The 18154-nt window shown below is 33.7% G+C and overlaps 1 protein-coding gene across 4 annotated transcripts in view; it reads right to left on the reverse strand.

Annotated features, from left to right (window-relative positions):
• The window catches only part of Son (Son RNA binding protein), a 77442-nt gene extending 62581 nt beyond the window's left edge, over window positions 1-14861 (reverse strand). For all 4 annotated transcript variants that reach the window (XR_015040591.1, XM_085814633.1, XM_085814634.1 and 1 more), the window contains exons 1-3: window positions 14742-14861; window positions 8314-8558; window positions 1355-2478 (exon numbers count right to left, since the gene is read on the reverse strand). Coding sequence is in view for 3 of the 4 variants with exons in the window: in XM_085814633.1 (XP_085670759.1) it covers window positions 1355-2478; window positions 8314-8550 (1361 nt within the window). In the remaining variant the exon portion in view is untranslated. The remainder of the gene's footprint in view (window positions 1-1354; window positions 2479-8313; window positions 8559-14741) is intronic.
• Window positions 14862-18154: the final 3293 nt, after the last annotated feature.

Here is an 18154-nt window from a genome sequence, read left to right on the forward strand (position 1 = left end):
GTTTTTTTTCTTTGCGCCTCCAGTTTGAACTTTCTTTCTAATGCAGTCTGACCGTGATGAGGAATGTGGATGCTTTGATTCATTGATCACCTCTCGGTAAGTGAAGTAATTCCAATTTTACTAGTTATTCTATCTTCAGTTTTATTAAAGAAAGGCAAGACAGTCACTTGCTTTTTCTCACTCATTATGTGTCTATTACCTATTTTATTTGAATCTGAAAACAAAAAAACAAAACAAAAAAATGTAAAGATAATTATTAATAAGTGAGAAATGTCCATAAAAAATGCATAAATTATGTCCCAATTTTTCTGCAGACCATCAAAAATTTTTCATGGACCACCAGTTGGCTACCGCAATTCTAAAGCAAGTCTCTTCCTTTCAAATGTCAAAAATTGTTCGATGAAATATGATTTAACACGTGAACGCAAACTGTTTGCACAGGCCCTATTTGTGGTGGTGAGAAACTTTTGTTAAAAGCCAATAATTAATATCAGTATTTAAACTTAACTACTATTTCACCTATTATTTTCAACTTACATTTTTGTTTCACTTTTTCCTTTTATGGAATGGCAGTGCTGTTTGTTGAATTCAAATGTTGATAAAATGGTGGTTTTTGTTAGTAATGCTAATTTTAAGCTATATTTAACAGAATAAATAGTTGCTAATCACATTCATTCATTTGCAGAACGTATAGTTAATTTGGATGATTTAAAAGGCATCCAAAACTTTTTATTTTGTGGCCGTTATTTGCATTTTACTGGTATCTGTGACAGGACTTTATTTCCGATTCGAAAAAATGTCAAAAGTAGAAAAAGGATTTAAGAATTGTTGCATGTTGCTGAACAAACTGGTGCGACATTATCTCAAAAGATCACAATAATGAAATTGAAAGAAATTATTTTGCAGAGGACACAGTAATTGGAAGATAAACAGTTCGTTATAGATTGTTTGATAACTACTGTTAGTAAGTGAAGACAAAATGAAGACTGATGAAAACAAATAGAATATGAAGAACAGGAAAAGATAAGGCAACATGAAATGAAATTGGTGCAAATTCATGCAATTATATGAACATATGTCTATTAAAACTGTCTTAAAAATATTTAATATTATAGTTTCTTTTAATTAGCATAAAATTAATAATTATTGATTTTTATTATAATTACAGATTTTAAAGGTATTTAAATAATGAGATAAATGTTTTTGGGTAAACTTTCAATGTTTCTTTTCACGTTAACAAAAAACACTTGAATTTTTATGAATATTGGTGCTTCAATACATTTTTTTAAACTCTGGCATATGCAATAAAGCTAATTATTTCTTATAAAAACTTATTTAATAAGGGAAAATGTACCTTGAATTGTTTTCTCTCGATTTCCTCCTTGAATCAGAAGTTCGATTAAATCTTTCTTGAGACTTTCTAGAAGACTTTCGTTTTTCACATGAGGATTCTGATCCAGATCTAGATCTGTGTCTATGAGCACGAGATCTGTGTTGATACTTCTTCTCTCTTGATCTAGATAAATCTGATTTAGATAAATATTCATCTTCTGATGATCTAGAATGCAATCTCTGACTTTTATGAGAAATTCGAGATTCGGAATGTTTTCTTTTCTTCTGGGATTCCTTTGACCTAGATCGAGAATATCTTCTACTTTTTGATCTGTTGCAACTGTTGGATCTTGAGCGCTCTCTAGAATAAGTTTTATTCCGTTTTCTCTCCCTGCTACTCGATTTTGATTTTCGGGAGTGTGATTTTGAATGATCGGACTTTCCAACATGAGATTCTGACACATTTTTCCTATTTCTAGATGATGAAGATTCATATTTAGAATTTTCATGTGTCTTTGACCGGGATCTAGATCTCAAGCGATCTTTTGTAGAAGATTTGTGTTTACTTTGAGACTTTGATTTATGGCTTGAATGCTTTTTGCGAGAAACATTTTGGTCGCAATGTTGTTGCAAATCAGTTTTGCACAAATTTTGACTTGATTGTTCTTTACTACACAACACCTCGTCTTTGACAGGGGTCATGGAATTTTTATCACATTCAGCAATAGGCATCAATGAAGCACGAGGATCAGCAGATTTTTCAACTATTTCATCACAAATAACTACATTTGAAGTGTCATTTGAAATCTCAGCTTTACTGCTGTTGGTTTCAATAGCTGAATCAACAGTTTCTACAGGAACAGAAACAAAATCTAGTCCCATAACAGGCTTAGGATTTTCTTGATGTGCGCTATCTACACCTGTAAGCAATAATTCAATTGATGGCCCATATGGAATACCTATTGGGTCATCATTAAAATCAATACAATTCTTAGAATTTGGAATATCTTGCACAGCACTTGATGAAGCTATATCTGTGGTAGTAGGTGGAACCCACAACTTATTACTTCTACCTTCAAGTTGTTTAATTTTTTTTAATCTTTTAATCTCCTTTTCTTCAGAGCTTGAATTATCCAGAATTTCTTTCTGTGGGGTAACAAATAAATAAAAATTATAAAAAAGGATGGAAAAAGTTGCTGAATTGTTTAATATATATATATATGTTGTATGATCTTAAATTCATTTAGTGCGAAAACAAGTTACTACTACTTGCACAACTGCTGCAAAGTATATATATATATTGGGTTGGCAGCTAAGTAATTGCGGATTTTTTTTAGAAAATCAAAGACAATTTTTTCATGGAACTAAATAACTTTATTCTGTAATGTATTGCCCATTTTGATCAATGACCTTTTGCCATCTTTCAGGCAGCGTCATAATCCCACATTTATAAAACTTCTGGTTTTTATTAGCAAAAAACTGAATCAGGTACGATTTGACATCATCATCATTATTGAAATTTTTACCATTCAAGGAGTTTTGTAAAGATCAAAACAAAAAGTAATCAGATGGTGCAAGGTCAGGACTATATGGTGGATGTGGCGAAACATCCCAACCAAGCTCCAATAATTTTTGCCGAGTGACCAAAGATGTGTGTGGCCTTGCATTGTCATGATGGAATACAACACCTTTTCGATTTGTCAATTCGGGCCACTTTTCTTCAACTGCAGTGTTTAATTTCGTTAGTTGTTCAATGTAGACATCAGAATTGATCGTTCGGTTGGGTGGTAAGAGTTCAAAGTAGACAATTCCTTTGTAATCCCAACAAACTGATAACAAAACCTTCTTTTGATGAATATCAGCTTTTGATGTTGTTTGAGTTGGTTCACCTGGCCTGCTCCACGATCTTTTCCGCTTGATATTGTTGTAAACAACCCATTTTTCATCGCCAGTTATCAGTTGTTTTAAAAATGGATCATTTTCATTACGTTTCTTTAGAAAATCGCAGCTGTTAATGCATTGCGTTACATGCGTTTCCTTCAGTTCATGAGGAACCCATGTATCGAGTTTTTGAACATAGCCAAATTGTTTTAAGTGATTTTCAATGCATGTATGTGATACACGAAGCTTCTCTGCAATCTCATGTGTTGTACTGTGACGATCCGAATCGATTATTGCTTTGATTAGGTCGTCATCAACTTCAACTGCACGACCAGAGTGTTTTTCATCTTTGAGTGAAAAATCACCAGAACGAAATTTGGCAAACCAATTCTGACACTGCCGTTCTTTTAAGGCTTCGTCACCATAAACAGCACATAACTTTTTATGAGCTTGCGATGCGTTTTTCCTTTTGTGGAAATAAAAAAGCAAAATATGATGAAAATGTTCCTTTTGATTTTCCATTTTTCAACGAACACCAAACGAAAACTACGCAACCGATCAAAAAAACTTTTTTACTGATTGACAGCTGAATTGCCAGCTATCAAATAACAAAATGTGCTTTACATTTGTACTACGTCTGCAACCCTAAAAATTCAACTGAAGCCATATATGAGTGAAATCCGCAATTACTTAGTTGCCAACCCTATATATATATATATATATGCAACATTATATAAAAAAGAGAAAATTAATAAGAAATGAAATGTTAAATATGTTTCACTAAAATACTATACAGTTACTTTAAGCAAATGTGCAATATGATCATATGGAATTATATTACTTTAATTTTTATTAAAAAGATTAAACTGTGAAGTTTTACCTTTTCAGTATAATTTTACCCTAACAGATTTACTGAAATAACGTTATTTTAATAAATGTCAGACATTATAGTAGTTACTGATACAATAGTTATGCGCTGCTAATATTGAAAATGATTTAAATTCTCATCAAACTCTATGCATTTTTCTCAATTTGCATTTGCATTAAATGATTCTTTTGCACTCAATATTTGCATTAAGAATGAAACTAAAACACTGCTCCATTATCCTTTGTTCAAGAATTAATTATTATTCAGCTTTGATGTTATCACTTAAAAGTGCTACAAAATAAAAATGAATCACATTTATAAATGCAATATTTATTGCAATATTTAAGACCTTTAAACGCTTTATGCAAACATTATTTTGGTTTAAACTGTATAAAATGTAACAAAACAAAATACATAAACTAAACTAGAAGTAAGTATATTTTACTAATAACATTAAATGTGTATCATATCTACAGCACGGTTTTCCAGTCATTTCATGTAAAGGGTCACTCGCAAATTTTTATCGGAACTCGTCAAACATTACTGCATGTTCTATAATGATACGTTCCAGGGGGTTCTCAGATAAAAGGCTACTAAACAAAAGCCTACCAAAAAAAATTGTGTTAATTACCTATTCGACTAATACCCTACAGATGAAAGCACATATGGATGAAAACCCACATGAATAAAAGAACACATGGTTTTTATCAACATAAAATTTATTTCTGATTTTTTTTTTTTTTTTTTTTTTTTTATTATAATAAATGGAACACTTCATTGTGATTTTTTTATGTCTTAAAATACACTGAGCAGCAAAACAAAAACCAGTATAGGCATACGTATGCAAATAATAGAGGTACGGAACCAATCTCAGTACAGTGTGGCAGTAAGCAGCACCTATTTTAGACAACAAGTATATGGCAAGTTGTTAGATCGGTTACTACTGCTACAATTGCAGGTTATCAAGATTTAAGTGAATGTGAACGTGCTGTTATAGTCAGAGCACGAGTGATGGGACATAGCATCTACGAGGTAGCGATAAAATTTTTGAGTTTCACATGGGACCATTTTACGAATGTACCGTGAATACCAGAAATTCAGTAAAACATTAAATCTCTGACACTGCAGCCGCAACAAAAAAACTGTAAAAGAATGGGACCAATGACAACTGAAGAGAATCATTAAACATGACAGACATGCAACCCTTCCTCAAATGGCTGCAAGCTGCTGACTGCACAACACAAAGCTTTACGCCTTGCCTAGGCTCATCAACACTGCTACTGTTCATAACTGGAAACACGTTGAATGGTCTGATGAGTCTTGTTTCCAAATGTATCAGGCAGATGGACGTGTATGGGCGTGGCGACAACTTCATGTATCCAATGAACCCTACATGTCAACATGTTTTTATTTTATTCGGCTTATAATTCCTTACTAAATGTAGTATTTCATCTCGATGTACTCCGTCATTGATATAATTTAAATCAAATTCCTCATCATTATAATTCGCTTCCAATAGGGAAGAAAGTGACACAGAGGTTATTGAAAACGAAAAAATTTCGATTGACAAATTAGTCGGTATTCTCGACACAGCAATTACAGGACTTGAACAGCGGAACTTTGTAACTGAACAAGAAATTATGTCTGTTTATAGAAAAGAGAAAGCATTATCACAAAAAACGAAGCAATTTAAACAACTTACATTGAAAGAAATGTTTAATAAAGTAAACAAATAAATATTAAGCTTTTTTTTTTTTTTTTTTTTGTAAATTTTGATACTTTTTAGATCATAATTGTTCTTTATTTCATAAATTACGGCTTCATATTTTTAATTTTATAATTTCTGCATGCCATCTTACCAGATTTAAACTGATGATCTATAATCTGGAAAAAATGGTAATCCGGAATCGCCGAAGTTCCGATGAGTTCAGATTAACAACTTTTGACTGTATTATTTCACTTACATTTTCAGTTCTTTAAATATAATAGAATTCTCTTTATTTAAGGCATAAGATTCTAATTTGAATTTACTTGCTTTGGGAAACTTTGAGATTACTTTTCCTTGCTTTGGGAAAGGGCCAGAATTTTCGGGTGAACTATTATAACTAAAATACATTGAAATGGTTCATTGGCTAATTCTGAATGCTTTTCTGCAAGGATTTTTGTGGAAGAGGAGATTTTTAATTGATTTCTGTGTTCCTCCACCTAACGCTTAGCTTATTTAATTAATTACGGCAAAGCCTCGAGGGCTATCTGCCTAAGGGGGGATGCCTTCGTGGAGGACTTTCTAAGGGAAACTGGCTTGTATACACGTTACACATAGGGAAAACCACGAAAACACCCATGCAGCCAGCCCGTTCGCAGGATTCAAACCTCAGACCGAACTACCAGTGTTCAGCGACTATACCGCTCGCCCGCTGGTGGGCGTTCTCCACCTAATGAAGTGGGTCTGAGGTTGATTGAATTCCTCATCTATTATGTTTGTTTTTCTTTCAATTTCATTACTTTTTTTCTAATTGGGGCATTGCTCATTTGAAGAGTTTTGGTCTAACATTTTTTAACTCTTTGGATGTGGAATACATTTGAGAAAAACATGCCAAAAATGGAAAAAAAAAAAAATTCTCTTTCTATTTTGTTCATTATTATCATCAAAATGTTTGAATTAGATTATTTAAAAAAATATATACAAAATAACTACCATATTCAATATTTTCACATATATGGGAAATATTAATGGATTATAGCAACTTTGTGCTCAAATTATAGCAAAATAAATCAAATGACATAATTTTCAAAATAAATGTAATAAACTAATACCACAATATTATTATTTATATCAACTGTCATGAATTTCATGTCCCTCAGACATTTACAGTGGATTTTTACATGAATGAGCCAAATTTTCTGCAGTTTTGCATAAGGGTGTCATTCAAGGTCAATTTTCTTATCATTCGAAATATGTCATAGGACATAACTTTTCGAAAGAATGGAATTTTAAGATATGTCTTTTTTGACCAAAACATTGAGACATCGGGCTTCTGAATAATACCCTGCAAAACATGGAGCAATAGAAATATTTTCTTTTTCATGGTCACTTACCCACATTTTAGATCGGCTTTTTGGCTTCAGATGTTGCCTTTCAATGCATCGCTGTGTGTATCTATTAATCGCTTCCATAATGGTGTGAATCAAATTGTCATAAAAAACAGTTCAAAATATTGTTTTTCTTGAGTAAAAGTACAAGTGTCAATTGTTGCACCCCACTTCTGTGGGAATCTTGGAGTGGCAGGAGGAAGGTTATTCCAACATAGCAGTCCAGGTTGACCATGAAAGAGTTTCACTTTCGTAGTCACTTTTGGAATAGTCATAGTGTTCTGTTGAAATATTGGTACCTGAGCATGAAGAGCTTAAGAAGTATTTTTCATCATCATCTGATTCCAACATTGCAAACATGTGGTTTGAATGAAATTTGGGAAGAAATGTAAAATTGCAATAATCTGCCAAATGGCGTGTAACTGCCGGAAACGTATCACGACCTATTGGTAAAATAGTAAATTACATATTATACATTGGACGAACTGAGTTTGGGCTTCATGTAATTGAAACATAGGTTTTTTCCTCTTGCCCAAACTCGGGTCGGGCATTCCAAAATTGGCGCATTTGCATTGCCTGAACTGAGTTCGGGCGTCACAGGCAAGGGGTTAAATTCTTTTTTGCATTTATAAGGATTATTTGAAATTTATTACTTATGAATTTCAATTTTTGGTCTTTGTGAAAAACTAGTTTTAAATTTCTTACTTTATGCCTGCTGATAATTTTTCAGGAGCTTAATGAGTGAAAATACTAGGCATGATTATATTTTGTTTTTTAAAAAACGTTTTGTAATTATGAAATATATATATCAGATATGATAGTCCCTTCTAAAGTTAGCGTAGGTAAGATAATTTCATTATAGCAAAGCACTCAAGGGTATTCTGCCTAAAGGATGTCTTCATAGAGGAATTTCTAAGGTAAACTGGCTTGTTAACACGTTAAATATGGAGAAAACTAAAAAAACACATGAAGTTAGCCTGTTTGTTGTTATTCTAGCCCTGGACCAAACTATCAGTGTTCAGCAACATTGCCACTCAGCTGATGGTGGGCCACCTTCTTAAGTTAGATTGATTTGCTATTAATAACTAAGACAAAAAATTAACTGAAATATAAATGAATATAAATCACATTTAGACTACCTTTCCATAGATACTGGTTTCTCTCTCTATACTGTGATCTTTACTTTTATGCTTGTGCTTAGATTTCTTCTTGTGTTTCTTACGTTTTGGTTTACTTCTTCTTTCATAACGATTACTATCAGACTTATCACTTTGACTGCTTGGCATGTTAAATTTCTTCAAAAAGAAATCAGCTAGTATATTCTCAATACCAAAGGCACCTTCTTCGGTTACATTATCTCCACAAGTTGATGACATCTATCCATCTAAAAAAGGGAAAATATTACAATGACTAAATAAAATCAGTAATGATGGTTTAAAAATAGAATTAATATTTTATCAAACCACAAAACAGTTAAAATATGAAATCTAGACAGACGATAACCAGAATTATCCAGACCTTGCATATTTCAATTTTCTTTTTCTCACACAGCATAGAAATGGAGAATGTAATACTCGTGAAAAAGCATCAGTGTCATAAATCAATTTTCTTCCCAATAAGCTGAGATTTTGGCTAGTCTTTGGAATATGGTAACAGGTAGTTTGGCGACATTTTGGTAAAGCGATAAAGGTTACTAGCTAGGACTTTAGCAGTGTACATGGATAAAGTCAAGAGTGTGCGCAATGCCATTTTTGTGCAAATCTGGGATGTTTTTTTAAGTAAAAATAGGTCGACGTGCACATGGATACCGTGTATGTGCAATTCTTAAAAACGCAGCAAACAGTTTGCGATTCTGCATTTTCTTCCAATTTCGCACCTAATCTTCGTCATGATTAAGTACTTTTGTTCCATAAAAGTTCTAGCATAAGCGTAATTCAGCTAGCAGATCGTTGGGAAACAATTTTAATAAAAATGTAAATAAAAAAAAAAGCCTTTACTTCGTGAAAACAAAATGGCGTCCAAACAAAAACTAGCAGGTTGCTGTAACAGGGTTGCTTGCCAAATTTTTGCCAAAAAATTACCAAGTTACCATAATTCAAAGATTAACTGAGATTTTTTATGACAGCACTGAACCATTCTATAGTTTTTCACCTTTAACACCTGCCACATTTTCATTTCAGCCCTTGAATGGTTGTGAGGGAGCAGCACTTTTCTGTTTCATCTAGCCTTGTACACAATAAATGAAACCCAAAGATGAATGTTTGTTTGGAGTAAAATGTTGCCAATACTTTTTTTTTTTTTTTTTTTTTTTTTTTTTTTTTTTTTTTTGTTAATGCAACGGGTCAGAAAGAAGAAAAATCAAGACTCCATTGAATTTAAGTTCAGATAGCACTGCGATTTGTGCTCTTCCCTAATTTTCTGATTTGAAGCAGCTTAATATTTTGTTCCACTAATTATTATTAACTTCAAAATTACATATTCAGTAAATAACAATATCTCCATTTTATTCTTTCCTTGAAACTATAAATCGTCAATAAGTCAATGGATATTTGAATCTTGCAAGCACTGAAATGGTGCCATAAAACTTTGAAATAATTTAATATAAAATATGATGCATAAGGCATTGCAATATCATGACAGGATGCGTCTACGGATAATTTTTAAAAGCTTTGGCATAATTTATACCCAGTTACCAGATTTCATTGATGATGACAGCTCTGAATCTGAATGTTTTCGGATACCACACGTTAAAAGTAAAATCTTCCGATTAATTGAATAGGAAGAGAAATGCTAGTGTTACATTGCGATGACAAAGCTTCAATCATCAATCAGTAAACTAAACAGCGAATAATTCGAGCATAATTTAAAACACGAAAATAATACCATTTCAGTATTTAGCTTCCTATGATGATGATTCAGGGAAAAACAATCTTTCTATATGCAGAGTACTTCTTTTTTAAAGAAATTATGATCAGATACAAGAAATATGATTACATCAGGAATGAAGCTAAACTAATTGGTAATGCCTGGCACTGAGGATATTCACCTAAAAAAAAAAGAGCATGACGTGGTATCGGCTTATGAGAACAATGACAGTGTGACAGTGCAGTAACAGAATTTGAAAGAAATGCACTAGATATCTCCACTGATAGTGAAGAAAGTGACAAAGAATTACTGAGATTGAAAAGACCTGAACTGACTATTTAGCAGGAATTCTTGATGTAAGAATTATAGATAATGAATTGCAGACTTTAGTAACTGAGCAAAAAAATTATGTGCTCTTTTAACATAAAAAAATTTTAAAATGCATGTTGAAAGGAATATTTAATGGAACAAAACAAATGTTAAGCTTTCTTTTTTTCTGAATTTTAGTTTCCTTAAGATCATAAATACAGTTCATTATTTCACTAACAACAATTCCATACAATTAATGATTCAAAATCTAGAAATTTCTGAAATCTGGAATCACCGAAGTCCCAAACATTCGGAATCTTGGACACTTCACCGTATATTACATAGGAATAATTCCAATGCATGTATTTTTAATTATGCAATACTAATAAATTGAAATATAAAATGGTTAATCTTTGGATTATAGTAACTTGGCAATTTTTGGCCACCAACCCTGCTACAGCAACCTGCTAGTTTGTTTTTGGACGCCATTTTGTTTTCACGAAGAAAAGGCATTTTTTTTTTAATCAACATTTTTTTCCAACAATCTGCTAGCTGAATTACGCTTATGCTAGAACTTTTATGGAACAAAAGTACTTAATCATGACGAAGATTAGGTGCGAAATTGGGAGAAACTGCAGAATCGCCCACTGCTTGCCGCATTTTTAAGAATTGCACATACACAGTATCCATGTAAGCGCCGACCTATTTTCACTTAAAAAAAATCCCAGATTTGCACAAAAATGGCATTGCGCACACTCTTGACTTTATCCATGTACACTGCTAAAGTCCTAGCTAGTAACCTTTATCACCATACCAAAATGTCGCCAAACTACCTGTTACCATATTCCAAAGATTAGCCTATAAAATTTTGTCATTTAAAACAGATGGCGAAAAACATAATTTAATCTGTAATGTGACAGACATCTGATAAAAAAAAATTAGCTTGCCAATTAAGCAATAAAAAAAAAATGCTTTTTCATCAAGTATGTAATACTGTAAACCCTTGTAAACACGAATCTCAAGAAACAGAAAAATCAAAAGTTTGTGCTAACTGGGGTCTCGTATTTTATTTTTGAAATAATTTTTTCTACATATTAACAATTGATAATATGGAGTAATATAAGTACTATAATATATTATGCAGGTCATCACAGAAAATACTATAGTATGACATTAAATACTGTATTGTAATTTGAAAAAATGCACTCATAGAAAATATTCTGGTGCAAAATTCCTGTATTCTGAGCTGTTGCAGGCAAAAATAAAAATGCCTGGTAACTTCATGACCAAATCTACTTATGGCCTTCTTAAAGCTAGTGTTTAGCTCAGATGTTGCAGTAAAATGTTCTAGTGTCCAAGATGTGTCATCTGCACTAACAAACTCCTCTAAACTAACACTAGGTTTTGTAACATCTTGTAGACTATTTCATTTGTCAGGTGAAGTCGCCATCTAATTAACATCACACACATATTATATAAAACCCTTGTAAACACATCACCGTGTTTACAAGCTGCTAAAACAGTTCTGTATGTGTTGTGAAAACAAGATTTTCTGGGTGCAAAGATAGCTTTTATTGCATAAAGCACACTCCAAGTTGGCATTTCCGCCTCCTTTTCAGTAGTGCCAATTGCAGCTCTCTCAAGTCGGTTGAGATAAGACCTCTTTTATAACTACAACAAAGCCTTGATCCAAAGGCTGAACATGATTTGTTGCATTTGGAGGAAAACTAATCTTCAGATTGCTTAAGTTCAGATCATCTATGTTATGGGCTGTACACCTGCCTCATGTCATAAGGGGTTTTCAATTAAATGGCACTGAACATTTCTGAATGCAGCTGTAGTATAGAAACAACAGTTACAAAAATATGAAAAATTTAACAGTTTGTGTTAAATGACAAAATCTAATGATGCAATGGACTAAAAAACAATTTGTAATTCCATATTTTATAATTTTCGCAGGATTATATATATGAAAAGATAGCCTGCCCCTCCATGGAATGATACCTTCATCTAGCAATAATTCTTTCTTGGGTTTATAAATTTTTTTAAGCTTTTCTACCAGGTACGAGTAAAGTGGTTTTATTTTATCAAGCCTTTCTTGGCAACGCTCATTATTACTGAAGTGCCAATACTTCCATAACTGCTGAAATCGGTTCCTTGGCATAGTGTTCCCAAAAATAGATGTATGTAATCCAGGGTTAGTAGACCAATAATCATCTTGTTCTGGTTTTCTTACTATTCCCATTAGGATAACAAGCCCCAAACGTTTTTTCATTTCTACAACATTTGTATCAATCCAAGCATTATTCTTTGTTGATGCATTGTTGTTATCATTATTCTGCTGATTATGATATAAGTTTGTTTGTGTGGCAAACAAATTAAATAAATCGTCCCCAATGAACAATTCCACAGTTGATAATATATCTGGTGTGTATGGTACCTGTAACCCAAACTGCTCCAGGCAAGCATGAAAGTTAGGTTTAAAATCAACTTCTGACCAATCATTTGCCACAGAATTCTCTTCATCACTTTCAGATTCACTAATTATTGGTCTTCCCTTATTTTTAAATTGTCTCACAATTATATCGCTCCCACTGTCCGAATCACTTTCACTATCAGAGCAATTATTCTCTTCTGATAACAGATCAGAATATATTTCCTCATCGAAGAGCATTTTGAAGGATATCTTTAAATCTAACGTAAGTTTCCAATATTTGAAGGCAGCGAAAGACAGTCTCAAACTAACAAAATAAGCGTCCCCGAAAAAAGATTTCAATAATAGACAGTCTGGTAATTGGGAAAGGAAAACAGTTGAAACCAATGTTTCCTGATCGTCAAATGTTCCAAGTTCCTCTTTAAGATGCGATTAGCACGTAGTAATTACATGCTGTGTTGATTGTCAAATGTTTTGCTATAGTATGTCTATCTATACAAACATCAATGTGAAGCATCGTCATTGGCGAAAATAAGTCATGCGTATGTGACAGCGGCCGATAACTGTTGACGAGCAAAAGTCACGCCAGCGTGACAGCGACCCGCAAAGTGTTAATTTGGATTATTATCAGAAATATGTTTTAATACCTATTTTTAAGGAAGAAATTCCATCTCTTTAATCAAACAATCTTCACTGTGTTAAGTTTCATCAGGATAAGGTTCCAAGACATATCTCTAAATCTAGTCCCTTATTTTTGAAAAATGAGAAATGAAACTGGAATTGAAGCTATTCCCTTTAAATGCATCCCTTCTAAGTCCCCTATGGATTACAGTGCATTTGGGCTTTTGAACCAAGATCTTAAAAGTGGCATCCCAAAACATTGGATGAACTCAGGAAGACTGTGAAGGAGAAATGGAATAAAATCAACCTTAATGTTTTAAGAAAAGAACCATCTTGGAAATCAAGATGTGATTGGGATTATTCAATAATGGCAAAGCACACAAGGGCTATCTGCCTAAAGGGAAGGATGCCTTCGTCGAGGACTTTCTAAGAGAAACTGGCTCGTATACACATTACACATGGGGAAAACCACGAAAACGCCCATGCAGCCAGCAGGTTCGCGGAATTCGAACCTCGGACCGAACTACCAGTGTTCAGCGTCTTTACCACTCGGCCGCTGGTGGGCGAAATCAAGATGTAATATGATAGTTCAACCAAAGGGCTATCAGAGTGAACATATTAGGAAATAAAATTCTGTGGTTTGTTTATATATAAATCTTCACATAAATCATATAGAAGGTGTTCACACATATGAATGTATGCACGTCTGCATGTATGTATGTGCATATATGTGTATATGTATACACACATTCGTGCTTATATATACGCATTCGTCCTTACATATGTATACACATGCATATATGAATACATACATCCGTACATATATGCCTTTCTGGATCCGGTTCCCTGATAACAGATCAGTAGTACCCTTCCACCATTATTGCATCTGTGCCATTTATAACAATAACAAAATGCCTTCAATATTCACAAAATGGAATATTACTATTTCAAAATACCATATGATACTTTCTATCCCTAGCATCTAGTCTGAATGACAAATGGCAATCCCAGTATTTATTGCTTCCATTAAATTTCTAAGTCTCCTTTAACTCGCCCTGCCTAGAATATAATATGAATTAAAAAAATCACATTAAAATAAACATATAAAATGCTTCAATCTGAAATATGGATGCAGTGCAAACGCCTTTGAACACTTCTTTCTTACATTAAAATAGCTTCTGAATAGTACTTTTACAAAGATTAAAATCAACTTTTACAACAATAAGAACGAAATTTGTTTAACATTGTTGACAGCATGCTTCAACAGTAATAAAAGGAACATTGCACTATGAGAAACTAAAGGTTCATTATATAAGACACTTAAACTAAACTATTTACTTCAATAATTTCTTCCTTCTACAAGTATACAATATCTCATAAGATACACATTTCTATGTAAACAAGAAAAAATACGAACTGCGCGGAAAATATTTCCACTTCACTTCGCATTCTCGGCGGACTATTACATCACAGCAGAGATTGCACAAAGTAAAAATCCTGCCAAGGCAAAAGTAACTTTCCGTAAAAAAACCCAATTTTTGTTTGGCGGATATTGAAAGTTAAGACCAAAAACTATGAAAATACTATTCTAAATCTGAGAACAAATCTTATATTTCAAATTTGAAAACTTTATAAAGTCTCCTTTCAGGAGAAAATATTTTCCAAATGTTTGCAGATTGTCTATATGAGGAGAGTAAGAGAAGCTTGCGCTTTTGCCTCACTCCTGAATATCGAGTATCGTAATTTACTCCTGGCGTATAGCTACTGAGAGCTTTTACCAGTATATTGAAATTCGTAACAGTAACATTGGCTATGTTTTCCAAAGCACAGAGGCGATAATACACGTGAGTAGTCATGAAATGTCAATCAAAGTGATGTTAACGTAGTAAAAACTAAGTTTGGCTTCCCCGAATATCTACAAAGTTTCTAACTTAGAAAGTAAATGAAAAAAGTAAAAATTCCAGATTAAAAAGATACATTCCGATGACGTTGGAGCTCACGTGATGTAAGAACTGCTAATGTAAACAAACAAGCTTGTGCTGTGATAGATATGTTGAAAATTCGGAAACTTTGTTTATTTTTAATTAGTTATGAAATTTACATTTCATCTTTATTCATTATTTCATCAATTAATTAACAGTTCATTCATTTGTTTAGTTTAATTATGGTAACTCATATGTTATTGTTATCTTCATGATACTCTTTTCCCACGTGGAGGTGGCCCTGCACTTCTTGTCAAACGCTGCATTCCCCATTATCACGTGAACATTCCACAGCTCTCAGCCGTAGAGGCCACAGCTATCTGCATCACAACAGACACTAACACTCCATACACTTTTGTCTCCACCTACATTCCTCCCATGAGACCTGTGGCTGTCGTTCAGGCAGACCTTGAAATTCTACTCCCACTTGGTACACATGTTATTATTGGTGGAGACTTGAACGCAAGACACCGCGCATGGAACTGCTACACTTCTAATGCAACAGGCAGACTGATTTATTCCTTGGCCGCGTCGGCACGGTTTAAATTGGCAGTTCCAAGTACCCCAACACGGTATGCTGCTGGGTCCACCGCAATTATTGATTTTTTCTTGTTGCGGAACACCAGTTCTCCACTGGATATTTCTTTACTGGACGAACTTTCAAGTGATCACAATCCTGTTAGGATTATTCTGGACCTCAGCAGATATACTACATCAGACACCAGGGCCTTTCGTACAGACTGGCAGGTCTTTGCCAAAGCCCTCTCCAACACCCAGTACACTTTGCCCACGATACACAAGGGGAGTGACATTGATAGTTTGGTCAAGGACCTCACTGAAAATATACAAAATGCTTATGCGAAAGCACAAGTTCAAGTTAAACCTGGTATGAAACACAAGCCTCAAGAGCTCAGATTATTGATTAAAGAGAGAAATGCTGCAAGACGAGCGTATCAACGCACCAGACACCGTGATGATAAAAGGAACTTCAATCGCCTGTGCGAAGCGGTCAAGTTTCTTACAAATAAACTCTCACAAGATCGCTGGACTAACTACCTCAGATCTCTTTCTGCAGAGGATAACTCCTTATGGAAAGCAGTGAAGAGGTACAAAAAATGCTATAACGCCATTCCGCCCCTTCACGGCCCTCAACGGGTCCATTACAGCGGAACTGAGAAAGCAGAACTTTTAGCTCAGCATCTGGAATCTCAGTTCTGCATTAACAACATTTCAGACTCAGACACTGAACAGTTTGCTCGCTGCTTTACCGTGTTTTGATTGTTAATATTTATTTATGAATTCTTTCCTTGCTCTGATAATTAATTCATTTATAAAAAATGTAAAAATGAATACATTCAATCATGTTTACACTGAGTGCTCTTCTACACCGAAAAGAAAGCATAACGATAAATATAAATGGTTGGTTTCTAAAAATTGTAGTAGTCAACTTTCCGGAGCACTGTAAATGCAATTGGCCCTTAAATCATGTAAAAATAATGATGTCAATGTTCTGCGTAGTTCAAAATTAATATATAATTTTGTACAACTTAAAATTTAATTTTTAGCAACTGACTATTATCCTATTGAAAGTGTAAGCTGCAAATTAACACATTTTGTATACTATAATATAAATGTCACAAAAAAAATATAGAGATTTGTGCAACTGAGTTCACTGCAGTAGTAGCTGTGAAACTAATATTGGAAACTAAACTGGGGTCCCCCAGGGGTCCCTTGTTGAATCTACACTTTTCAATGTATACGTGAAAGACATTCCCACTACATTCAACACGACACTCGCAATGTATGCTGATGACACTGCGATCCTCTCTCAAAGTGCATTTGTTAGTTCAGCTATACAACGCCTACAAATTACATACATACACTTGAGACTTGGCTGACAAAGTGGAAAATTAAAGTCAATGTCGAGAAGACACAAGCTACACTCTTCATGGAAAAAAAAATTCAAAAATAACCTGCAGCTATATGGAATACCATCTCTTCTCTGGGCCAAGCAAATACTTTATCTTGGGGTGATCCTTAGTAAAACTCTTTCATGGTGCCCACACATTACATTTATCATTAAAAAGTTTCGAGTAGGTAAACGCTCACTCTTTCCCTTAATTGCTCGAAATAGTGTATTTTCTATAGACAACAAGCTACTTATTTATAAATCTATGTTGCGTACCATACTTTGTTATGCCTGCCCAGTTTGGGCGTATTCATGCAAATTTGCCAGGAAAAAGCTACAAACTGTCCAGCATTGTATACTACGGCAGATTACTGATTCTCTGTGGTACGTGAGAAATCCAAAATTACATGAGGAACATATTTATTATTTTTTGGTATTTATATCATGCATATGTATTACTTTCTTTTATTTTCTATAGAACCTCTGGGTTCACACTTGCTTAATAAGTTGTACATATACCCATGTATGTCATTTCTCAGGTTATCACCAGCTCGACGGCTAACTTCATAACTTCCCAGATAGCTTTTTACAACATCTGAGATCTTTGCACGACCTACCTTATTATTAATTTAATTATCGAACACATTCGGCCGCTCTTAACTCCATAAAATTATATATTAAAACAAAAAAAATTACGTATGTCGTGTAAATATGTTTGTGTATACATTTCTTGAATTTATTATGTGTAAGCTATACAAGTTATTTTCCTGTACCATCCGGTAAACAACACTGCTCTTCGATGTGGCGTAGGGTCTTGAACTCAGGCATCCAGGTGCTACACCAAAATTGCTCTTCGTGCA

Source organism: Stegodyphus dumicola, chromosome 4 (assembly GCF_044657685.1).
Source record: "Stegodyphus dumicola isolate Sdum_Otavi_A_Nest chromosome 4, ASM4465768v1".
Lineage (NCBI taxonomy): Eukaryota > Metazoa > Arthropoda > Arachnida > Araneae > Eresidae > Stegodyphus > Stegodyphus dumicola.